Source organism: Grampus griseus (assembly GCF_964374135.1).
Source record: "Grampus griseus genome assembly, chromosome: 1".
In the NCBI taxonomy this organism is placed as follows: domain Eukaryota; kingdom Metazoa; phylum Chordata; class Mammalia; order Artiodactyla; family Delphinidae; genus Grampus; species Grampus griseus.
Genome location: NC_139017.1, coordinates 154505694 through 154529917, shown reverse-complemented (window position 1 = coordinate 154529917; position 24224 = coordinate 154505694). Strand labels below are relative to the sequence as shown.

The 24224-nt window shown below is 56.0% G+C and overlaps 1 protein-coding gene across 6 annotated transcripts; it reads left to right on the top strand.

Annotated features, from left to right (window-relative positions):
• Nucleotides 1–1176: 1176 nt before the first annotated feature.
• Nucleotides 1177–23030, top strand: MAP7D1 (MAP7 domain containing 1). 6 transcript variants are annotated; one of them, XM_082653955.1, is made up of 18 exons: nt 1177–1478; nt 13713–14063; nt 14245–14313; nt 14910–15073; nt 15689–15803; nt 17268–17378; nt 18571–18693; nt 18790–18944; nt 19039–19181; nt 19943–20268; nt 20558–20735; nt 20822–20960; nt 21068–21172; nt 21468–21521; nt 21720–21762; nt 21848–21944; nt 22062–22255; nt 22442–23030. In XM_082653955.1, exons 1-18 carry the CDS (start codon nt 1433–1435, stop codon nt 22450–22452), a joined length of 2424 nt encoding a protein of 807 aa, XP_082510081.1. In that variant the 5' UTR covers nt 1177–1432; the 3' UTR covers nt 22453–23030. The 6 variants fall into 6 exon arrangements, with proteins under 6 accessions (XP_082510081.1, XP_082510080.1, XP_082510083.1 ...); XM_082653954.1 differs by having other exon boundaries at nt 19943–20295; nt 21717–21762; XM_082653957.1 differs by lacking the exon at nt 17268–17378.
• Nucleotides 23031–24224: the final 1194 nt, after the last annotated feature.

The window sequence follows — 24224 nt, the reverse complement described above, 5'->3', positions numbered from 1 at the left end:
GAACCTTTTGTTCCCAACCCTCCCCCTTGAAATGACTGCTCTCTGGAGCTGCTCAAAGGAAGGAGATACTGGCAGGAAAGGGGGGCAGGAGGACAACATATCGCTGGGCCTAATCTCTGGGCGATGGAGAACTAGACAACTGACCTTCTGGAGGTCAGGACAAAGGGCAGGGATTGGGTGCGCAGGGCCCAGCTGCATCTGCTCCTTCCACCCCTCAGTCAGTCCCTGCAGCAAGCGCCGTCATCGATCCACCTTCCCAGCAAGCTTCCGCCTCTCTGCCCAGGCTGGGCCCGACTTGGCATGAGGCCCTACCTCAGCTGGCACTAAAAAGGGGATTCGGGGATCCACTCCCCCGTGCTGGGAAGCAGGACTTCTTGGGGAAGGGGAATCAGAAGGGACTCACTCACTCTTTCGACAGGACACAGGGGAGAAAATCCTTCCGGGGAGCTGGAAGGGGTCGTCTGAAGGGGCTGGGGAAGGTTCAGGGTCAGGACCACCCAGTTTGGAGCCGGGAGAGACCCAGCAGATTAGAGACTTGGGTAAAGCGGTGGTGCAGGCCTGTAATTACCCCAGAGGAGCAGGGAAGACACCAACCGTAGGATGATGGAGGAAGGGCGGCAGCAAGGCTCCCGGGCCGGGCCTCTCGCCACCCCAAACATCACCAGGGGAGAGAAAGCATAGCCCTTTTAGGGGTCTCCTTGCGACCCTCCTTCAGGTCTCCCGACGTCCCCCGGGAGGATTTTGTTTGAGGTGGGTTTGGGAGAGAATGAGGACTTGAAGCTGCCGCCAAGGCCCCAGAGCCGGAGCTTCCAGGCTCCAGGGTGGGATTGGGGGCTTCCAACCCGGCTCCCCCCTGCTCCCCCCAGTCCTAGCGGCGGGTGAGTCACCGGAGCGCTCCCTACATAGTCGCCTCGCGCAGCGGCGCGTACCAACGCGCCGCCGCAGGGGGAGACAGCTCGACGGGCGTCCTCCGGGAGCCGTGACGTCCTCTCCGTGGCGGCCGCGTCCCCAGGCTCGAGGCCCCGCGCCCCCAGGGCGGGGGCGGGGCGGGTGGGGCGGGCTCGCGGCCGCTAGGTCCCGGGCACTGCGGGGGTGGCCCTCCCTGCGTCCAACTTGGTACGCGCCAGCGGCGAGGCCAGGCCCAGCCCGGGCGGTACAATAGGGTTGGGCCGCGGCGGGGACTGGGCCGGCGCTGGGCGAGGAGCAGGATCGCGGCCGGAGCCGACAGACACTGGGCGGCCGGCGACTCCGAACCCGCAGGCCACCAGCCGAGCCAGCCTCGACCTACCCCGGAGCTCCCCCCCGCCCTTCGAATCGTTGCCCGCCGGGCCGGGCCGGGCGTGATGCACCGCGGGACCCCTATCCTGGCCGCTGGCCGCTGCCGCCGTCGCCGCTGCTGAAATCCCGAAGACTCCCCAGTGACGCCGCAGCCATGGAGAGCGGCTCACGTTCGGAGCCCGGTGCCGGCGCAGCCCCAGGTATGCCAGAGGCGAGATGAGAGAAGGGGATCGTGGGGCCTCGGACAGGCCGAGGATGAGGCCGGCCCGGTCGGCGGGGACCCCTCTCCTGCCGAGCCCTCTGACCACTTGGAAGTTCAAAAATAAAGGTTGCAGCGGCGTCGGCGGCTCTGGGCCACCGACGCATCTTCTGACAGCTGCCCCCTCCCCCATCCCGGGCGCTGGGACGTCCTGGGCGCCAGGATCCGCGAGGAACCCAATGTGGAGTTGTTGGTGACCCTTCCGCCCCAGCCCAGTGCCACCTCGGCTTCCCTGCCCTTACCCTTCTTCCCGCTCCACCCCAGGCCCTGAAGATCCTCTTCTCCTGAGCTGGGGCGTCTGTCCCCTCCCCATCCCCGGTGGGCACGTGTGACCCCAACCTGAACGTGTGTGTCGGGGGTCCACATTCTCAGGCCTGAAGCCTTGCATACCGAAGCCTAGGCCCTGGCGCCCCCCCCACTACCAGGCCCTGGCCCAGACCTCGCCCCCACCCCATCCCTCCAGCTGCCGCGCAAAGGGCCTGTTGCTGCTGCGGGCTGGCCGGGAGGGGAGTAGAGGGGAGGGGAGGTCTCTAGCGGCGGCTGCCAAGTAACCCGCCGGATAAAGGCGAGGGGGAGGGGGAGGCGGCATTGTTTGGGGCGAGGGCGGGAGCTGGGGAGTGGGCCGATTCCCCTGCAGCCTGGCCTACTCTGGAGCCCACCCAGGCCGATTTGGGGAGGAAGGGGATAGAAGTAAATCTGTCTACCCTGGTGCCCTCCTTCCCAGCCTCTCCCGTCCTGAGTCTTTCCCTGGAGAATGAGGTGAAGGCTTGAGGCCGGCACTCCAGGGACCTGCCACATCATTCCTCAGGCTGAGGCTTCTGATACCTACCCCCCCTTACACACACACACACACACACACACACACACACACACACTCTCTCTCTCTCTCTCTCTCTCTCTCTCTCTCTCTCTCTCTCTCTCTGCCCCTCCCTCCCTCTCTCTCTCTCTCTCTCTCTCTCTCCCTCCCTCTTTCTCTTTCTCTTTCTCTCCAGGCCCCAGACCATCAAAGCTCTCTCCCCTCCCCTCACCCCACCAACCACCAGTGCCCAAGACTTCTGCAAATCCCTTTCGGATCTGGGAGCAGCTGATGAGGGGGTGGGGACAGGTTTCTGGTTGGGCCTGGGGTTGGAGGGAGGGATTTCTCCTTCTCTTTCTTCCTGGAAAGGGAGGGAAGAGCTTGATTTCTGAGGACCTAAGTCCTGTTCCCACTGACTCAGGGAGGAGGTGGCCCCAACCCCACACCTCCATAGAGTCCTAGAGCCTAATCCCTGTCACCTCCCTGCCCCCTGGGGCATGGGCCCAGGATGAAACAGTGTCTGTGGGTGCGGAGAGCGCAGGACAAGGTGGAGCCTCTTGGCTGTGGGTGGGATCCTCCCCCAGTATGGGTGCTCGGAGGGGATCCTGTGGGTGTGGGAGCTGGAGGACGCAAAGGGGAGGCTGTCAGACTGGTGTGGTTCGGGAGGTTTGTAGGCTGTGCTGGAACAATGGCACTTTGGTCCGTCTTGGCTCTGCTGAGCTTGAGAGGGGACCCAGGGAGGCCTAGGCTGGGTCACTTCCATCTGCTTACTGGCCCTCTGCAGCTGAGGGTCTCTGGCACTGGTGTGTACATCGGGGCCTGAATGGCGGTGATTACTGGGCCAGAGATGAGGGCTGGAGTGAGTAGCTGGTTTATAAGCAGGGCACTGGAGTGGGATGTCTGGACTGAACGTGAGGGCATGGGCGGGATGCTTGGCTGTATTGGGGGGCGCCTGAATGGGTCCTGCATACAGGGTCCTGGATTGGGAAGACTTCTACACATAGGGACCTAGATGGAGTTACATGAGAACCTGGGTCAGGATGGTGGCTGGTCCCTACACAGAGAAGCTGAAGGTGACAAGGGCCCTTGTGAGTCAAGAGCTTCCAGGGAGTAAAGGAATTGTCCACTACACGTGCCCTTGTGAGAGTTTGAGGCATGGATCTGAGACACCGAGTGCGTATGATGTGATTCCTGCCCTCTTTGAGTTCCCTTTGCACACTGAGCATTAACAGGAGGCAGCGTGCAGCAGGGGTCAAGTTTGGACTGGAGCAAGTGACTTAACCTCCTCTGGCCAGTTTATGCCCCTGGAAAATGGAGGTAGTATTATCAACCTTGTGGGGTTAATGTGAGGGTCAGAAGTGATGTACCTAAAGGAACCTGGCACACAGACACCTGCAATACAGTGTTATTGCCATTGCTGTCGTTATGCTTATCGGAACTGGTGCCAGCAGGGAGGCACGAAATATGGAGGAAGTGAGGGCAGGAATTGGGAGTCAGTTTGCTTAAGAGTGTAGACTCTGGAATCAAACAGTTTAAGTCTCCCCTTCGTAACTTACTACTGTGTGACCTTAGGTAATTTGCTTAAGTCTTAAATTTTCCCATTGATAAAGTGACAATAATGCTGGACATTATCTCATAGAGACATTGGGATCATTAAGTTAGAGAAACGCGTAAAACACTTAGGAGAGGCCCTGATACGTAGTCAATGCTCAATAAACGCTATTTATTTTTGTTGTTATTATTTTTAATTCCTTCAGAGGCCTGAGGTGGAGGTGTCATTAATTAGAACTTCAGGAGGTAAATGTAGGCCAGAGAGCAAGGGGGAGGTGCGTTCTAGACAGACATGAGCCAGGCTGTATCTGGGGAACAGAGGGCCCCGTACTTGAAGTGGGGCAGTTGGGAGTAGGAGAGAGACCCAGGGGATGGGTGCAGCCATCCAGCACAGCCATACTGTTGCCCGCCATGTGCCAGCTTGGTGCTGGCTGTACAGATGGCAGAGAAGTGAATCAGAGTCACTACCCTCAGGGAGCTCCTGGCCCAGTGGGGGAAACCGATGTGTTCACTGCTGGGAAGTCCAGGTGTAACAGTGATACAGTGGTTGGTGGAATCTGTTTGTGGAAGACTTCACAGAGGAGGCATTTGAGGTGGACCTGAATGGATGAGAAGATGGACTGCCTCTCTACATACAGCAGCCAGCCCGGCTGGCAGCTCCCACTGACAGTTTCTGTCCCTCCCTGGGTTGGTGGGCCCAATAATGAGGCCTCTAATGAGCCCCTAATGTGCAGTCATGCATATGCAAATAAGGAGGAAGGGGCACCAGGCCAGTTCACTCGCCCAGCTCCTCCTCCTCAGGGATGGGCATCAGCTGGTGGTGGGGAAGGGCTGAGGGAGCAGGGAAGGAGCTGAAAGCAGGGCCTAGGCTGGGGTGGTGGCACTTGAGGGTGGTCAGCGCAGGTCTCAGGTCTGATCAATGTTGGGATTTTGGCCTCAAGCAGCTGGGGACCATGTCCTTGGGTCCCCACTGGGCCTTGGGGCCGGTAAGGCAGCCAACGAGCCAGCCCAGATAATGCAGCTTTGTTGGAGGTGGCAGCTCTGCCTGGCACCCCAGGGCACAGCCTTCAGCATCTCCATCATCACCTCTCAGCTGCAGCTCTGCCCCGAGGGGAGCAGAGAGCATGGTAGGGGGTAGACAACCTGGTATCTAGTGCTCCTCCCCAGTTATACGAGGAGATATGGGCCAAGAATAGACCCTCCTGGTGATCCTACTTATCTCCCACAGGTCTTTATTAAGGACCTTCTCTGTGCCACACATAGCACTTAGTACGTCCCGTGCATTGTCTCATTTGATTCTCAGAACTATCCTGGTAGGGACTAGTATTAGCCTCATTTTATTATTTATTTATTTATTCAAATTTTCTTTTTTGTTTTTGGCTGTGCCACGCAGCATGTGGGATCTTAGTTCCCTGACCGGGAATCGAACCCGCACCCCCTGCAGCGAAAGCACGGATTCTTACCCACTGGACCACCAGGGAAGTCCCATATCCTCATTTTATAGATGAGGCTCAGAGAGGGAAGTAATTTGCTTAAAGTCACACAGCTAGCTACTGGCAGAAGCAAGGTTTGAACCCAGGTCCATCCGACTCTAAAGCCTGTGCACCAAACCTCTATGCTGAATTAGCATGGCCAAGCCAGCTGGTGATAGAGTCTGGCCTGTCCTTGCATGACTGGTCTTCTATGGGCATCTTGGTTTTAGGGACCCTGTGAGCTTTTCTCTGGCAGGCAGAGGTAGAATCAGCAGAGCCCTGGGTCCTCTGTGCCTCCTGCTGGGTTGGAATCTGAGCAAGTGGGACCAGAAGGAGGCCCTGGACTCAGGCAGTGGTGACAGTTCAGCCAGTAGGCCATCCTCAGGCCTTGGCCTGAGTCTGGGCTTCTGTCCTCAGCTTCTAGGCCCCAGCGTGGGCAGCCCTGCTGGGGCTGAGGGAGGGCCCAAGCTGTGGGATGGGGTCATTTCCTGCCGCCTAAAATAACAGGAAGTGGGTGCTCCTGATTGGAGGCTGGGAACAATGGCCGCCACCCCGGCCAGAGAGCTCTTCAGATCTGCAGTCTCAGGTGGGATCCCGGCTCTATCACCCACAGAGGCCCACGGCTTGGCCCCAGTGCCCTGCTGCGAAGGGCCTGTGGCCCAGGTTCGGAGGACCACTGGAGCAGGCTGTCCCTCTCCTAGTTCACTCCCTTTCAGAGCTGGCTCAGCTCTGTCCCGGCTGGGAGTAATGCTGCCCCCTAAGGCTCCCCTCTGTCCCAGCCCCATGATCAGGCATCTCCCAGGGTTTGTCCTTCCTGCCCACCCCATCCTCCCAGCCCAGATCTCTCCAGGAGAGGAAACCCAGGAGGCTGCCCCCTTTGGGTAGCAGAGTGAAGGTACAGACTGTCACCCTGATTTGGGACCCAAACCCAACTTTGCTACTCACCAGCAAGTCTCTTAATCTCTCTGAATCTATTTCATTTGTCAAATGGGGTAATAATGTCGACCTCATAGGATTGTGGTGAAGATGAAAAGGACTGAAGCTTTAAGGTGTCTAGCTGTGCCTGACACAGCATTAGCTGTTGCTGCAGTTACCTGGACTTTCCCTGGGCCCAGGTAAAGGAGTGCCCAGAGGGGCAGGGCCGAAGTGACCTGGATGAGGCTGTGTAAATATACTGGGACATCACGTCCCCGAGTGCTGTATGAATCTCTGAGGTTTCTGTCTATGCCTCGGAGGAGGGGGTGCCTGACTGCGTGTGTGTGTGTGTGTGTGCGCGCGCTCAGATTTCTGAATCCCAGTAGGTCTGTTTTCTGTATGTAACAGGAGAGAGAAAAGAAACACGTCTTGTCTCTCGCCATTATGCAGACTCTGTCCACATTGTCTGGGTCTCTCTCTTTGCAGTGTGTACCCTCTGTCTGCGTGTGTGTCTTTGCCCCTCTGTCGGCCTCCCTGCCTTCGTGTGTCTGATCCAATGCTGCCGCCTAAGGAGCTGCTACGAGAGCCAGGAAGGCTCTGGATAGGGGTCAGCTAGATGCTGACCTCTGCTGTCTGTGCAGCCCCTCCCCTGGGCACTCCCTTGCTCAGCCTCCTGGAGGAGGGCCACTCGCCCTCATACCTGCTCAGGTGCCCCACTTCTTGGCTCCTGGTGGCCAGCCTGGGCAGGAGCCTGCCTTCCCTGCATTCCTGCCCTCTGAGCTCAGTGCCTGCCTGCCCCACCTGCACCCTTCATCTTCATGGGGGAAACCTCCCCAGGGGAACCACTGAATCACTTCCTTCTTCAGGGAACAGGCAGGAGCCTTAGGGAGGGGTGATGTGACACCCACCAGAAACAGTGTGACATAAGGGTTTTGTCATCAGACAGCCTTGGGCCCTGTCCTACCTCCGACACTGACGTGAGCAGTTCACTTAACCTGTCTAAGTGTTCGCACCTGGGGAACGGGGGCCCCTATAGCGCTTTCCCTTTGGGGCTGTAATAAGAACTAGATGAGATAAGGGAAGGTGCCTGGTGTACTGCAGGGCTTCAGCTGTGTTTCCCTTCCTGGGCTGAGGAGCTGGCAGGGCACATACAAGGCTCTGATATGGTGAAGACATTTAGGGTTAGAGAGGCTAGACTTCGGAGCAGCTTGGGGTTTTACTATGTTATCCACAGTGTATCCATCCATCCATCCGTTCATTAAACAGACACAGAATTCCTACTCTGTGCTGGGTAGGTCCTGTATAAAGCTCTGGGCTGCAAAAAGGGTTCTCGCCACCAACTCTCGCAGGGGCAGCAGGCAGACAAGAAGGGCAGACTGAGTTATCGGTATTGTGAGAGGAGTTTTGGCCCAGGAGCAGTTGTTGGGGAGGGATGAGAGGAAAGGCCTGCCAGCGCCCAGAGGGTGGAGATGGGAGTAAGCACCCTGAGACATGTGACAGGCCCTCCGAGAGACTCGGCCCTGATCTTTCTGCAGTCCTTCTTGGGTTTTCTGAGAAGACTAGACTTACTGACCCTGCAACCAGCTCCTGCACCTTTGCCCTGCTAATGCTCTTTGTGCCAAGAAATGAATACAAACTATCTGTCACTTATCCAGTTCTTAACAAATACTTCTGGTAGATATCAGCACAGCAAAATAAAACCTCACAATTCGACACACACAAAAATACAATAAAAGGAGGTGGCTGAAGGATCACATTTGATGATTGAAAATGGAAATAATCAGATATTGGTTTAACCACACCACACCATAGAGATAATTAACCAAGGAATTAATTTGGCTAACATAATTTGTTCCGAATAACACTGTCCCAATGATATTTCATCAGGGTTGGCATAATTCTGAGGAAAATATTTGGATTCGGGGTCAATAGTCCTCCAGGTCAGAAGAAGAATTCCAAACGTGCTATTTGCCTCTTGGGAAGTTTTTCCTGTTGAACTGCTGGAGTCAACACTCATTATTACTTTTATTAACTTCTCCCTGACTACCTTAGTCCAAGAAGCTGCCCAAACTCAACTGAGGGGGAGTTGTTTTGCTTCCCTTCAAGTGCTTATCCCTTTGCAAGAAATTGCAATATGGGTTTGCTCATTATTAGAGTAAAAATCTCCTTCTCTGTGCACCTGCTTTAGGCAAGGGTGGCTTCCTGGTACAGTGCTTTATTCTCACTCGGCAGCATTTCGTGACGGTCTCCACATACTGGGCACCACAGCAGCTGCTGTTGAAGCAGTGGCGAGCAGAGCAGATGCGGCCCAGCCCTTAGGGGGAGGCTGACAATAACAAAAGGACCAAACAAGGAAGTATAAAACCGTAACAGTCACAGTGCTCCAAACAAGAGGCACATGAAGCCATGACTATATATAATGAAGGAATTTACCCTGTTCGGAGAGGCCAGGGAAGGCTTCCCTGAGGAAATAATGCCTAAGCGAAGATCTGAAGGGTGAATGGGAGTTAAATAAGAAAAGACGGAGGGAAAAGAGCATGTGCAAAGGCCCCGTGGCAGAGGGAGTGTGCAAGGCTATCAGAATTAAAAGGTCAGTGTGGCTGGAGTGTAGAGAGCAAGTGGGGAACAGGGGAGCAGAGGTGGGGACTCAAGAGGTGTAGGGAGGGAGACAGGGGCTTCAGGCTGCCAGACTTGCAGCCTGGGTTCAAGAATTTTGTCTTTCTCTTCAGAACAAGAAGTCACTGTGAAGCTTCCAGTGGGGAAGAGTACCATGGCCAGATTTGCGTTTGGAAACAATTACTTTGGCTGCTCAGTGAAGAGCAGAGTGGGAAAGGGTACAGGTAGGACAGTGGGGGGAATTTGCAGTCATCCAGGGAAGAGAGGTGCTGATGGTATCTGCCAGGGTGGAGTTCATTGATACATTCATTCAACAAATAGCTGTGGAGCACCTGTGTGCCAGGCTCTGTTGGCCTTAGAAATAGAAGAGCTAAACAAAGTAGACAAAAATGTGTGCCCTCGTGGAGATTACCTTCTGGGGGTGGGAGACAGTGTTAAAGTGCTACTGATGCTTACTGGGGAAAATAGAGTTGGAAGGAAAAAGAATACAGTTGGAAAGGGGAGGGAGACTTCAACTGCAGTTTGTAGTTTTAAGGAGGGGATCAGGGAAGGCTCGAATGAGAAGTCGCATACGGGTAAAGATCTGAAGGAGGTGAGGGAGTGAGACATGCAGGATCTGGGGGCAGAGAATTGTGGTAGAGGGAACAGCGAGGGCAAAGCCCCGAGGCAGAAGCATGCCTGTCACAAATAAGGAACAGTGGCCAGAAGAGACAGAGCAGGGGGAGAAGGGGAGGAGGAGAGGAGGCCAAGAGGTAATGGGCTGGAGGGTGAGGATCCCCAAGGGCCCTGGAGGCCATTGTGATGCCTTTGTTTTTTCCTCCCTTGAGGTGGGGCGTCTTTGGAGGATTGTGTCAGTTCCCCAAGCAGGGATTGAACGTGGGCCACGGTAGTGAAAGCCCACAGTCCTAACCACTAGGCCACCAGGGAACTCCTGATCTGACTTATACTTGAAAAGAATCATTCTGCTGCCGTGGTGAGAGAAGACCAAAGGGGAACAAAGAATGGCAGCAGGGAGGCTTTTATGAGAGATGACAGTGGCTGGACCACGATGATAGAAGTGGAGATAGAAGTGACTGGATTCAGAGTATACTTGGCATGTGGAGCCAAAAGCATTTACTGAGACATTGTGAGACAAGAAAAGATTCTAAAATGACTCCAAGATTTTTGGCCTGAGAAACTGGAAGGACTGGGTTGCCATTGACCGAGATGGGGAAAACTGGAGGAGGAGCAGGGTTTGGGGGAGAAAGATTGGGAGCTCAGTTTTGGATGTTAAATTTGGGACGTCACAGACATAGAGAATGGACTTGAGGACATGGGGAGGGGGAAGGGTAAGCTGGGATGAAGTAAGAGAGTGGCATGGACATATATACGCTACCAAATGTAAAACAGATAGCTAGTGGGAAGCAGCTGCGTAGCACAGGGAGATCAGCTCGGTGCTTTGTGTCCCCCTAGAGGGGTGGGATTCGGAGGGTGGGAGGGAGATGCAAGAGGGAGGAGACATGGGGATATATGTATATGTATAGCTGATTTACTTTGTTATACAGCAGAAACTAACACACCATTGTAAAAAAATTACACTCCAATAAAGATGTTTAAAAAAAAATTGTCAGTAAGACATCCAGGGGTGTCAAGTAGGGAGTTGCATGAGCTAAACTGGCACTCAAGGGAGACGTCTGGGCTGGAAGTAAAAATTTGGTTGTCATCAGCAGAGCAATGGTATTTAAAGCCGTGAGTCTGGATGAGATCACCAAGAGAGTACGTGTAGACCAAAAAGAGATGAGGTCTTCACCGGAGCCCTGGGGCACTCCGGTACTAAGAGTTTAGGAAGTTAAGGAGGGACCAGCAAAGAAGCCTGAGAACTCACAGCCAGCAAGTTGAAGGAAATCGGGAGAGCTTGTCGTCTTCAGAGCCAGTTGAAGAAAAGTGTTCAAAAAGCACCAAGGGATCAACTGTGTCAAATGTGGCTGATAGGTCAGCAGGACGAGGGCCAGGAAGTGGCTGCTGACTTAGCAATGCGGAGGTCACTGGTGACCTTGAGAAGAGCAGTGTCATGGAGCAGTGGGCGTGAAGGCCTGACCCACGTGGGCGCTTGTGGCAGAGATGGGAAGAAGCAGACCAATTCTTCCAGCAAGGCTGCTTACTGAGCCCCTGTCAGGTGCCAGAGGTGGTGTACCTACTCACCATAGGTCCCAACACCATAGGCCCCAGCCTGAGGAAACTGGGGCTCAGACAGGTTCAGGGCCTGTCCAAGGTCCCACAGCAGAGCTGGAATTCCCTACTCAGGCCTGTCTGACTCTGAAGCCTAAGACCTTTCCACCTCGCTGCATCTGATGCCCAGGTGCAGGCCCTTCCAGGCCTCATCCCTCTACTTTTTCCGAGACTCCCTTCACAGGGCTAGTCAGAAGCTAGTTGGAAATTCACTGTCTTGCTTGGTGGGTGTGATTTGCCTAAGTGTAGACAAGCAGCCGCCTACCAGTTTTCATTGCAACACAGGTAGCAGGCACAGGTGCTGGGAGGATGGCAATAAGCAGGCCTCAACCTCAGCCTTCAAGCTTTGTACTGATACTTACATACCTAGGCCCTCTGGCCCCAGACTGTCCTGGGTTCAGTCCTGCCCCTGCCATATACTAGTTCTATGACCCTGGACAAATCACTTAGTGGGGTAAGTTTTGATCGTCTCATCTGTCAAATGGGGATAAGATTCTCAGAGCTCATATGAAGATGCAGGATGGGGATACAAAGGGCCCAGCTCAGCTCTCGGTATGTAGTAAGCACTCACTAAATGGTTGCCACTAGTTTTTTTGCCCACTGGAATTGGAAAGGAGTTTGCGGGTGGCTGGGAAGTCGACTAGCAGTGACCAGGCAGCCTTTTGGAGCTGGTCTGGTGAGAGCTGTCATGAGCCTAGGGGCTGGCAGAGTTGGAGGGACCGTTGGGGGAAAAGGGCCTTAGCTGGGGCTCTTGCCTGGAGACCAGGAAGCTGGAAGGGAAGGAATGAGGGGCAAATAGTGTGAGCCTCAGATAATTTCATTGTGTAACATGTGTTACCCCATACTGCCTGACACAGGCAGGAGGGTGTGGGGCTAAGAGCGTGGGCTGTGGTGACAAACACTGGGTTCAAGTCCAGGCTCCTTCACTTCCCAGCTGAGCGACCTCAAACTACTTTACTTAACCTCTTTTTGCTTTACTTTCCTCCTCTGTGTGAAAGAGATATTTATAGTGCCTTCCTCAGAAGTATTGTCATAAGGATTAAAACTAATACGTGTAAAATGCTCTCAACATAGGAAGCCTTCGAGAAATATACACACGTTAGTGGTCATTGTTGTCACTAACACTCATCACAGTCCTACTGTCTGCATTTTACAGAGGAGGAGCTGTGGCACAGAGAGGGTCTGTAACTAGCCCAAGGTCACACAGTTAGCGGGGAGGCCACATATTCAAACAGCCTGTCTTCCTCAGAGCCCACTGGACACCCGTCTCCCTGAAAAGGGTCCCCAGAGTTCCAAAGCTGACTCCTGGGGAGTGTCCTCTCCCTGCATCCACATTGTCACCCACAGGGGTGGGGAGTTTGTCACCTCCTGAGAGGGCCACCGTCCCTAGAGCAGAGGACCCGGCATGGTGGAGGCACCTGGCGAGAGCGGAAAATGCTTCCTTAGATTGACCTTTCCATGGACCCTGGCCCTGATCCCTACGCCCAGGCAGTGGCTGTGTCCCCACCAATCCCCTCAGTGCCCAGAGGGCAGCAGTAGATGGTACCAGGGCTCAACACGCAGAGGCTTCCTTTGGCAGCTTCATGAGACCCACAGGAAAAGAGAGGGAAGTGTTGCTCGCTGGCACATGAACTGTTCCAGGCGCTTCACTGACACGCCTATCAGCTTGGGCTTACAGTCCCCATTTTACAGGTATGAAAACTGAGGCTTAGAGCGGTTGAGTGGCTTCCCCAAGGTTATCAGGCCCTCTCTTCCTGTCTTGGGGTGGTGAAGTCGGAATCAGGCCCTCATCAGGCTGACTCCCAAGCCAGTCCTTCTGTTGCGCTATAGTGTACTTGTGCTCACATGTGTGCATGAACACGTATACACCAAGTCATGTGTTTTCCTTACTTGGCACTTTGGTGTCTTTTACAGGGACCCTGAAATATCAGTGTCTTAAAAGAAGAAATCTGAGGGTGGTTGGGAAAGAAAAAAAGATGACAAAGGGGATGTCGCTGGCTGCCTACCCTTTTGGGGATTCCACACGGGCATCCCACTGTGCCCAGCACTGGCAGCCCCTGAGCACCAGGCCTTGGGATGGGCACTGTGACCCCAAGGTAAAGCAGAAAGGCGAGGGAGGCAGACATGGAAACCAATCATTACCATTTGGTGCACTAACAACTACTACAAACTTCTCAGCTTTTCCGATACACCCTGCTCCCTTCTGCCCCTTTGCAAATGCTCTTCTCTTAGCCAGAACCCTCTCTTCCTTGGTTTGCCAACTCCAGCTCATCCTGGACCTCAGCTTGGCTATAATTTCTGCAGGAAGCCCCTCCAATATAGGTTAACAACCATCTCTGCTTTGCTACCCCAGACATAGTACTTATTCTATACTGTAATCGCCTAGCTATCTATCTATCTGCCCTGCTAGAGTGTGGGCTCCACAGAGGCAAGGACTGTGGCCATTTTCTCACCGTTATATCATTAATATCTGGAAGAGGGCCTGGCACATGGAAGGAACTCGATAAACATGTATGAATGAATGAATATCAGCTGGACAAGGGAGAGAGCTGCATGTTGAACTGATGGCACAGATGTTCTATCTGACTTTCTCTCCTCTCTTGTGTTGTTCTTCCAGATGTGGCAGCCAGGACCCCTCCAGAGCCAAGACCTTCTCCAGAAGGTGACCCCTCCCCGCCGCCGCCACCACCACCGATGTCAGCCCTGGTGCCCGACACTCCCCCGGACACCCCTCCCGCCATGAAGAACACCACTGGCCCTAAGCAGCTCCCACTGGAACCAGAAAGCCCCCCAGAGCTGGTAGGGCCTAGGCCAGCCCCGAAGCAGGAAGAGTCCCCTTTCTCAGAAGTGAAGATCAGGGGACCCACCCCACCAGCCACAGGCCCACGGGATGCCAGGCCTCCTCGAAGGAGCAGCCAGCCATCCCCAACAGCAGGGTCAGCTGCCGACAGCCCTCCTGTGAAGCAAGGTATGTGTGATGTCCCTAGTCCTGGGCCCAGTCCCAGCCCTGGATGATGCCAGCCAGAGGAGTCTCTACCTGGAGGAGATAAGAAAAGGCATGGGATGAGGCCTTCGGGGAGGGCCCTGAGGCTGACTGCCGTCTTGGGGGAGGCTCTTGACCTAAGCCTCTTCTTGTTCCCTCTATTAAGATGCAAAGAAGGCAGGAGAGAGACACAAGCTGGCGAAGGAGCGGCGGGAAGAGCGGGCCAAGTACCTGGGTAAGTGTGTGGGAAGCAGTGGCATCTTCTTCAGCGTCACCACCATCGACATCCTATTGGTAACACTAACACTTCTGGAGCATTTATTATGTGCACTGTGCTAAGAGCGGTACGCTTATCCCACTTAACCCTCTACCCATTCTGAGGATGGGGAAACAGAGGCTCAGAAAGATGAAATCCTTTGCCTGAGCCACACAGCTAGTGGCGTAGCTGAGATTCAGACCCAGAAGCCTCATTTCACCCCAAATCTCATGCTCCTAATCACAATACATGAGTATCGATACAGCAGACCCCAAAGTCAGACGGGGATCTGGCACGAAAGAGCTTGTTTCTCCCTCGGTGCCCAGAGACCATGAGGCCAATGGGGGAGAAACAGGCCTCCCGTTGGGGAAGCCCTCATTCTGAGGTCTCAACCCATCTTCAGGATGCCCTTCAATTTGAGGGGGGGAGTCTGAGAGCAGAGGCACCTCCCCACCAAGCAGGCAGGGGGAAGACCCCCCCAGGGTCAGAGGAACAGGCAAGGCCACTTGGAGGAGACACTTGCTGGGCCGGCGCTGCAGGACTGCTCACGCCCCCCGGGGCTCCTTTCTCCACAGCGGCCAAGAAGGCGGTGTGGCTGGAGAAGGAGGAGAAGGCCAAGGTGCTGCGGGAGAAGCAGCTCCAGGAGCGCCGGCGGCGGCTGGAGGAGCAGCGGCTCAAAGCCGAGCAGCGCCGAGCAGCCCTGGAGGAGCGGCAGCGGCAGAAACTGGAGAAGAACAAGGTGCGTTTATGCTGAATTCCGACCAGGTGTACGTGGATCTGTGTGCATGTGTGTGCGCACATCTGCACCCTGGCTTAGTGTGTATGCACATCTGTGTTCATGTGTCTGCAGTTGTGTGCCGTGGGTACTACATCTGGGCATCTGTGCAGATGTGTTTGGTTCTGTACACGCCAGGGTGAGCACTTGTAACCCTGTGCTATCAGTACACGTATGTGTGTGTGTATAGGTGTGCAGAGATGTGTCTGTCTGAGTGCGCTGAGTGAGCTCCTAGTTAGGAGAACCCTGGCTTGAGCACCATGAAGATATGAAGAAAAAGGCAGCCTGGCCCTGCCCCGGGTCCTCAGGCTAAAAGCAAACACAGCTCCAGGGGTCAGGACCCCCGTGCCAGTGGCCCACCTGGGAGAGTCCCGCTCCATCCTCAGAGAAACAGCTCATACACTCAGATAATGAGTCAAGAACAGTGAAAAGCTCCCCAAGAACAAGTTGAAAGGGATCTGTTGCAAACCGTCTTCAATCATAGGGGGAGGCATTGTCCCAGGAGAGAGACGGCCTTTCTCCCAGGTAGGAGGAATGATTCTGAGCCCAGACCCTTCCCCTCTGCCCCCTCCTCACCAGGAGAGATATGAAGCAGCCATCCAGCGGTCAGTGAAGAAGACGTGGGCTGAAATCCGGCAGCAGCGCTGGTCCTGGGCAGGGGCCCTGCACCACAGCTCCCCAGGACGGAAGCCCAGTGAGTGCGCAGGAGGGGCCGCAGGGTGGGCGGGGGAGGTTGGGGCCTGAGAGGTGGGGGAAGGGAGCAGCTTCAGTGCAAGGAGCTGGCAGCTCCCTGCAGCAGGTATGCCTTGTTTCGTGTGACTTGTGCCTTCTGGAATGATCTGTAAACCCAAGTCTGTAAACCCAAGTCCTTTACAAGGACTTCCACTAGCAAGTCAGAGGTCAAGTCACTTCATTTGGTTCGCTCCTCAAACCTCTGTCATTTTAGATTAGCCTTCTTTGCTCCTGTCAATGGCTATTAGTTGCTGATACATAGAAGAGCACTTTAATACCCTGCAGACACTGGATGTTTAAAGAAAACCGTCACCCCCTTATGTATCTGTCTTGGAAGGTAGATTTTTGTCTCTGAGTTTTCTTCACGTAGGGCCATCGCGGATTTTGGTCTTTTTGCTGGCATGTATGTACCGCTGTGTTTGCATGTCTTTATGTAATGGCAAGACTCAGTATTTCTCACTGTGCATCTTTTGGTGTATGTGCTCATGGATCTGTGCGTTGTGTGTCTTAATATGTGTTTGCCTTGGTGTGTTTGTGGCCTTGTGTACCTCAGTGTGGGTTCCCAAGTCAGATGGAATTGGGTCAGGATCCCAGCTCTGGCACGTGTGGTGTGACCTCTGACTTCTTGCCGTCTCACTTTCTTCATCTGTAAAATGGGGATAACAGTACTACTTGCCTCCGAGGTTGTAGGTAGATGTTGGGGAGGATCAAGTGTGGTAACATGTGTGTGGTGCCCAGCACAGTGCCTGGTACACAGTAAGCATCCAACAAATGCTAGCTGTTACAAATATGATTAAGTTGCTTCGATGTATCTGTGCCTGTGTGCATCTGGGTCTGACCCTCTTTCCGTTGGTGTTTTTGTTTCTGTATCTGTGCATGTCTGCACACACGCATGCATGTGGAAGTACCTATCACTCTATATGCCCGGGCCTGCACGTCTTTGTCTTTGTGTGTCCCTATGACTATGTGGATTTGTGTGAGTGACTTTGACCGTGGGTTCTTCTGTTTAGGAACGTCTCTGCATTTGTCCCAGTACCGTGGGTGTTGTAGCCATAGAGCCTTGGCTGGGCAGTGCCAGCAAGTGCCGACGCTGGGTGGTTATGGGGGAGGGGTTGCAGCACCCAGCCGTAGGGAGTGACTTCCTGGCCAGGAAGGCTGTAGTTTCTCTAGTTTTACTCCATCTCCTTCCTCTGTTCCTTTTCCGTCGGCTCCCCCAATCCAGGCTGTCTCTGGTCACCTAACCACCCCCTCGCCCCCCCCACCCCGCCCCATCCTCTCAGAGCCGAGTCTGCCTCCTCCTCCCCTTCCTAGCCTGCCCACTCCTCCCTGTCCCTTCCTGCCCGCGGAGCATCCTGCATGGAAGGCCTCAGTGCCCCCCCTGGCTCCCGTCCGGCCCGGCCCTAATGCCATGTGTTTTCCCCTCCAGGTGGGAGCAGGTGCTCCGTGTCGGCAGTAAACCTGCCCAAACACGTGGACTCTATAATCAACAAGCGGCTCTCAAAGTCCTCTGCCACGCTCTGGAACTCCCCCAGTAGAAGTAAGAGAAGGCCCAGCCCTCCTCCCTCCAGAGCTCCTGTAGTCCCCACCAAGCCTCCTCCAGAGCTCAGCAAGAACCCCAGGTCCCAGGAGCCCTCACATACCCCAGGTCTCCATCCCCGCTCGACCCCACTTGGGGCTCTGCACCCCTCGGGGGAGCCGGCATTTGGGTCTGGGCCCTGAGAACAGAGGTGTGCCCCACAGGGGAGAACAGAGACAAAGGGCAGTGACCCAGCAGGCAGAGAGCCTGGCTGGGGCCTCAAGAGCAGGTGGGTTGGGGGTGGGACTGGCGGTGGAGGGTGGGAATGGGCAGGCAGCCTCGTCTCCAACCACAGCCAGCTGGCCTAGGCCAGCCTTAGGCAGGTGGCCTTGCCCCCGAGTACCCGACGAGCCTGGGTGCCGTGTGTGGAGGAGCCCTCTTGTTCTGACTCCACCCTGGAGGGCCCATGCAACCCTGCCTTCTCTGCTTTCAGAGCCCCAGCCGTGGCCTTGGCTGGCTCCAGAGCCTTGGCCAAGGAGGGGAGCACAGCCCCTGTGTTCGCACCATGCCCTGGTGCTCACATGTGAAGGGGCCATGGTAGGAGTTATTTATAAGTTTCTCCAGCTTTTATTTTGTTGCTCTGTTGCCTAGCAACCAAATCAGCTGCTGTTACCAACCCCACCTGACTGAAGCTTAAAAATAACCCAGCAGCTGAGGGGACAGAGCAGGGTGGCCCAGGGCAGCCAGGCCCCTTAGCAGCCTCTCCCTGGCATGGGACGCACGAAAGCGGGGCCTCTCCTCAGTCAGAGGAGCACAAGGAACCCCACTGTCCCAGATCCATGGGGGCATGCCTCGCCAGGCCAGCCCTCTGAGAGCAGGAAGTGGGACATGGAAGTGGGCAGCTGGGTCTGCCACCAACCTTGGGTGGCTCCTCTCTATACTCACAGTGCAGAACCCTTTCACCTGGGGAGAGTGGTAGGAGGGGACCCTCTAGCCCTGCAGGACATTGCCATGGGAAGTGTCTTGTTGCTTGGGTCTGCAGTGGAGGTCAGACCCCAGGACGGACCTGTGTAACCCCCCATGACGGGGGGGAGAGGCCTCCTGGGGGAGGAGACTCCTTGAGCTCGGCATGGGGGTGGTACCTGGCGGTCTCCGGATGCCTCTGCCTGCTCTGGCCCTGCGGTAACCCGCTTCTCCCGGCATCTCCCCCTAGATCGCAGCCTGCAGCTGAGCCCATGGGAGAGCAGCATTGTGGACCGTCTGATGACGCCCACCCTCTCCTTCCTGGCACGGAGTCGCAGTGCAGTCACCCTGCCCCGAAACGGCCGGGACCAGGGTAGGGGCCACGGTCCTGGGAGAGCCCCCTCGAGAGGCGGGACAGGGGCCAGCCTCGTGAGTAGGCCACGCCCCGACCGCACTCATCCCTCCGCAGCCGTGCCCGTGTGCCCTCGCTCGGCCTCCGCCAGCCCCCTGACGCCGTGCAGCGCCCCCCGAAGCGGGCACCGCTGCGCCCCCGCCGGGGAGCGCCGCAAGGCCAGCGCCGGGGGCAGCCCTGCCCCGGCACGCCTCCGGCCCGAGGCTTCGCTGGTGAGTGGCGGGGACAGGGATCCCATCCAGGGCAGCGCGGGCGCCTCTGATCTCTGCTCCCCCTCTCTACGCTCTCCTTAACCCTCCTCCCCAGGTGCAGAAAAAGGAGAAGAAGGACAAGGAGCGGGAAAACGAGAAGGAGAAGAGTGCCCTGGCCCGGGAGCGCAGCCTCAAGAAGCGCCAGTCGCTGCCGGCCTCTCCGCGCGCGCGCCTCTCCACTGGCAACGCGGAGTTCAGGTGGGCCGGGCAGTGGGGCGCACCGCCTGCCTATGCCAGCCAGCCAGGCAGCCATTCGTTCGTAAATATGTGTTAGGCACCCACCTCTGGAAGGAAAGCTCCTTGAGGGAGGATTTTTTTGGGGGGTGGGGGGAGTGTTTTGATCACCGAAGTACCCTAGCACCTAGAACAGTGCCTGGCGTCTGGTAAGCACTCAACAAATACCTGCTGGATGCATGAATGGTCCTTGCCAGGTACTGTTCTGGGTGCTGAGGGCGTTTCCGTGACCCAAACCAGACCTAGTTCTTTTTTTTTTTTAATGTTTATTTATATGGTTGCCCTGGGTCTTAGTTGCAGCACGTGGGCTTCTTAGTTGCAGCGGGCAGGCTCCTTAGTTGCGAAAGGTGAACTCTTAGTTGCGGCATGCATGTGGGACCTAGTTCCCTGATCAGGGATTGAACCCAGGCCCCCTGCATTGGGAGCGCAGAGTCTTAACCACTGCGCCACGAGGGAAGTCGCTAGGCCTAGTTCTTGCTCTTATTAGTCTTACTGGCTATTGGGGAAACAGACAATAATCAAAGAATCACAAATGAATATGTAATTACAAACTGGGATGTATGCTCTAAAAGGAAATTTTATGTTTCTGTGAGAGCACATAAGGTGGGGTGCTGACCCAAGCCTGGGGTGGACACTTCCCTGAGGAAGTGACATGCTGAAAGTGTGTACATGTGTGCGTGGACACTCTGTGCCCTCAAGGTCTAACTCTTCTTTTTTTCTCCCAGTCCCAAATCCAAGGCCCGGCCATCCTCTCCCTCCACATCCTGGCACAGGCCTGCCTCTCCCTGCCTCAGCCCAGGGCCAGGTCATGCTCTGCCCCCAAAACCACCGTCCCCCCGAGGTACCACTGCATCACCCAAGGGGCGGGTTCGGAGGAAGGATGAGGCAAAGGAGACCCTCAGTGTGGCGGGGCCTGAGGACAAGAACCAGAGCAAGGGCAAGGCCCTTGACGAGAAGGAGCCTGCAGCCCCAGCCTCACCCGCACCCTCGCCTGTGCCCTCACCCACCCCAGCCCAGCCCCAGGAGGAGCAGCCCACAGAGATCCCTGCAGGTGGGCAAGGAGAGAAGAGGCCAAAAGGTGGGCAGGGCAGAGAAGCCAGCTTTGCCTGTGAGGGGCAGGCGGTCAGAGGTGTGGGCTGCCAGAGATGCCTGGGGACTGGGTATTGGCGAAAGGAGGCTCCTGCCAGAGAGGAGGACCTCACTGTTCTGAGTTGGTGGCAGGAGTTGGGCGGGTGGGCCGCCGGGATCGCCCTGAGGTCCAGGAGGCACTGGGGCATGCAGGGGTGATGGAGGTGCCTGTGCTGGTGTGTGCTGATTCCTGGTCCTGGATCCCGCTCCAGATACAGCAGTCTTGACCTCACCCCCAGCCCCTGCTCCCCTGGTGACCCCTGGCAAACCGATGGCTGGCACGACGGACCGAGAAGAGGCCACTAGGCTCCTGGCTGAGAAGCGGCGCCAGGCCCGGGAGCAGCGGGAGCGCGAGGAACAGGAGCGGAGGCTGCAGGCAGAAAGGGACAAGTGAGCACGCCCTCGGGGACTGAGGAGGCCTTTACAGGGGCTGGGGAAGAAGCTGGGGATAAGCCTGCGTCTCCTCTGTCCCCCAGGCGAATGCGAGAGGAGCAGCTGGCTCGGGAGGCCGAGGCCCGGGCAGAGCGGGAGGCGGAGGCCAGGAGGCGGGAGGAGCAGGAGGCCCGGGAGAAGGCTCAGGCGGAGCAGGAGGAACTGGAGCGGCTGCAGAAGCAGGTGCCCCCGCGGGGCGGGGCGCGGGCGCCTCCTCGTGGCGGGCCTGGGGCCGACCGGGAGGGACAGCTGGAGGCCGGCTGCCTAAAGCTCACGGGGTTCTCTGGCAGAAAGAGGAGGCCGAAGCTCGATCCCGAGAAGAAGCGGAGCGGCAGCGTCTGGAGCGGGAAAAGCACTTCCAGCGCGAAGAGCAGGAGCGGCAGGAGCGCAAAAAGGTGTACAGAGCGGCGGGCCGGGAGTTCTGTGGGCGGGGTTTGGTCCCAGTGGGCGGGGCCAGCTCCTGGGCTCAGTCCCCACTCCGTTGGAGGGGCTGGTGGGGCTGGGAAGTGGGCCCTGCCTTGGACTTGTAGAGGGTAGGACAAGAAGGAGTTGGGGTGAGGTCGGCTTTCTGGCCTGGAAAGAATTGATACGAGCTGGAAGGGCCTTGAAACTCCAGGACCAGGACTAGCTGGTGGGAGATTGAGGGTTAGGGCGGGTCTTGGGCCTAACTGGTGTGGGGCTTCCCAACAGCGCCTGGAGGAAATCATGAAGAGGACTCGGAAGTCAGAAGCTGCTGAAACCAAGGTCAGGATGCCCCCAAGAGCGGTGTTGGGAGTGGAGGTCCAGTGAGGAAGGGAGGTTGGGGAAAGGCATCCAGGGTGGAGGAGGGAGGCCGTCTGGGAGGCTGCTCAGGGTCTGGGCTGGGGAGAGAAGAATTCAGCAGCTCAGTGGGATGGGGCCAGATATCACCTTGAGCCTGACTGCTCTTCCTCTTCAAAGCAGAAGCAGGACAGAAAGGAGGCAAAGGCCAACAATTCCAGCCCAGGTAAAGGCCTGTTCCCCTCGTTTCCATCCCGATCCTCAGACCTCATCCTTTCACCAGCCCCTAACTGGTGGCCATTCCTTCCCAGGGATAGACCCTGTGAAAGCCATGGAGGCTCGGTCTTCTGGGCTGCAGAAGGAGGCTGTGCAGAAAGAGGAGCTGGCCCCCCAGGAGCCTCAGTGGAGGTACCAGCTCCCAACCCCAGGGGCCGTGAGCAGGGAGGCAAGGTCAAGCTGGCGCTGTGGGGTACCTGGGCTGTCCTACGATGGGAGGTGCCTAAGCGTTGGCCTCTGCATCCACAGCCTGCCAAACAAGGAGTCGCCGGGGTCCCTGGTGAATGGCCTGCAGCCTCTCCCAGCGCACCAGGAGAATGGCTTCTCCCCTAAGGGATCCTCTGGGGACAAGAGTCTGGGCCGAACTCCAGAGGCACTCCTGCCCTTCGCAGAGGCAGAAGCCTTCCTCAAGAAAGCTGTGGTGCAGGCCCCGCAGGTCACAGGTAGGTTTCCCTGTCTCCCGGACCTATATCTATACCTCCCAGCAGCCTTCCCTGGCCTCCTCAGCCGTGCCCTCTCTTCTCCTAGCTCTGCCAGAGGCCCTCTCAAGCTCTGCCCTGAAGACCCCCAGCCATCTGAGCTTGGAGCCTGCTTTCCCCTGACTGTTTCCTTTCCTGCTTTTTTCCCAGAAGTCCTTTAAGGGGTTGCCTTGGATCCAGGCACAACTATGAGGGCTCCTTTGCGTCATCTACCAGGATGTCTGCAAGAGAAAGAGACAGAACAAAGCTGGAAGTGGCCTGGGCCCCTGAGGGTTGGGTCCTCTCTGTTATTTTTAACCTGCACCTTATAGACTGATGTCTCTTTGGCTGGAGCCCCTCAGTGCATTCGTGTGCTCACACGCGCGGACACCCCCCACACACACACACACACACATACACTCACAGCCTCTCTGGCCTCCTCCCACGGGGAAGCGCTACCTGTAGTATTTGCCTTGGTTTGGTGGGGTACAGTGGATGTGAATACTGTAAATAGCTTGTGCTCAGACTCCTCTGCGTGGAGGGGTGGGTGCAAGAGGCAGACCCTCCCAAGACTCCCTGGGGAGATCTTCCTCCCTCTATTTAACTGTGACTGAGGGGGAACCCAGGTCTGGGGATGGGGGGCACCTTGGGCCACAGGATACTGGTTGCTTTAGGAGTACCCATGCCCCCTGCCCTCGCCTGGAATCAGTGTTATTGCATCTGATCAAATTTCTCCAGAAATAAAATGAGAATAATTCTGCCAGTGCTGTCTCTTCTTGGGGCTGGCAGTGGGGCTGGGAGCATGTGGCCTCCTGAGTTCTAAGAAGAACTTGAGGAGCCAGGGGCCTGCAGATATCCATCCCTACCTGGTATCAGTCCTAGACATCCTGCCTGTGGCCTTCCTTTTTGTCATTTATTCATTTAACACAAATGGTTACATCTACCCTGTACCAGGCAGTGGGCTTCTGTGCCAGGGATGCAGTAGTAGGAAAAGACGTGGCCTCTGCTCTCACGGAGTTGACAGTCCAGCAGGTGAGCGCCGGAGGCAGAGTCGTCCACTCAACATCCATTCCCATCGCCCCTTCCTCATTCCAGACAGAATCCTGATTTTGTTCAGGTGGCTGTCTTCCTCCTGGATCCCACCCTGTGCTTCAGCAGAGAAGCATATATATATGAGATATATCACTTTGCTGTACACCAGAAGCTAACATAACATTGTAAATCAACTATATTTCAATTTAAAAATTTTTAAAAAAAGAAAGGTCCGTTGAGGAGGTGGAGCTTGGCGCAAGGTAAGGCAGACCATGCAAGGCCTTGTTAGGCTCTGTCAGGAGTTTGGATTTTATTCCAAGGACCATGGGAAGAGAATGAATGCTATTAAATGGGGGTGGGAAGGGTGACACGGTCAGATTGGCATTTTTATTAGACCTCTCTGGCTGTTGGGTGGGAAACCAGTAGGGACTTGCTTGTAAACTGGGAGACCAGTTAAAAAGTGATTGCCAAGGTCCAGACAGGAGATGATGGAGGGTTAGGCTCGGGAAAACAGAGGTGGAGAGAAGTGGGCCACATTAATTTATTTATTCAAGAAACACTGAACACCTACTATGTGCTAGGACTGAGGTGCTGGAGATTTTCAAATGAGCAAAAATTGACAGGTCCTTATGCTCACGGAGCTTACAGTCTAGTGAAAGAAACAGACATTACTTTAATACTACAACCTGGACTCCCCTGGTGGTCCAGTGGTTGACTCCTCGCTCCCAATGCAGGGGGCCCGGGTTCAATTTCTGGTCAGGGAACTAGATCCCACATGCCGCTCTTGTGGGATCCCGCATCCCACGAGACCCCTCATGCCGCAACTGAGACCCCACGTGCCGCAACTGAGACCCGGCGCAGCCAAATAAATAAATATTAAAAATACTACTACAACCAAATGGACAATTACAGCTATGACAGG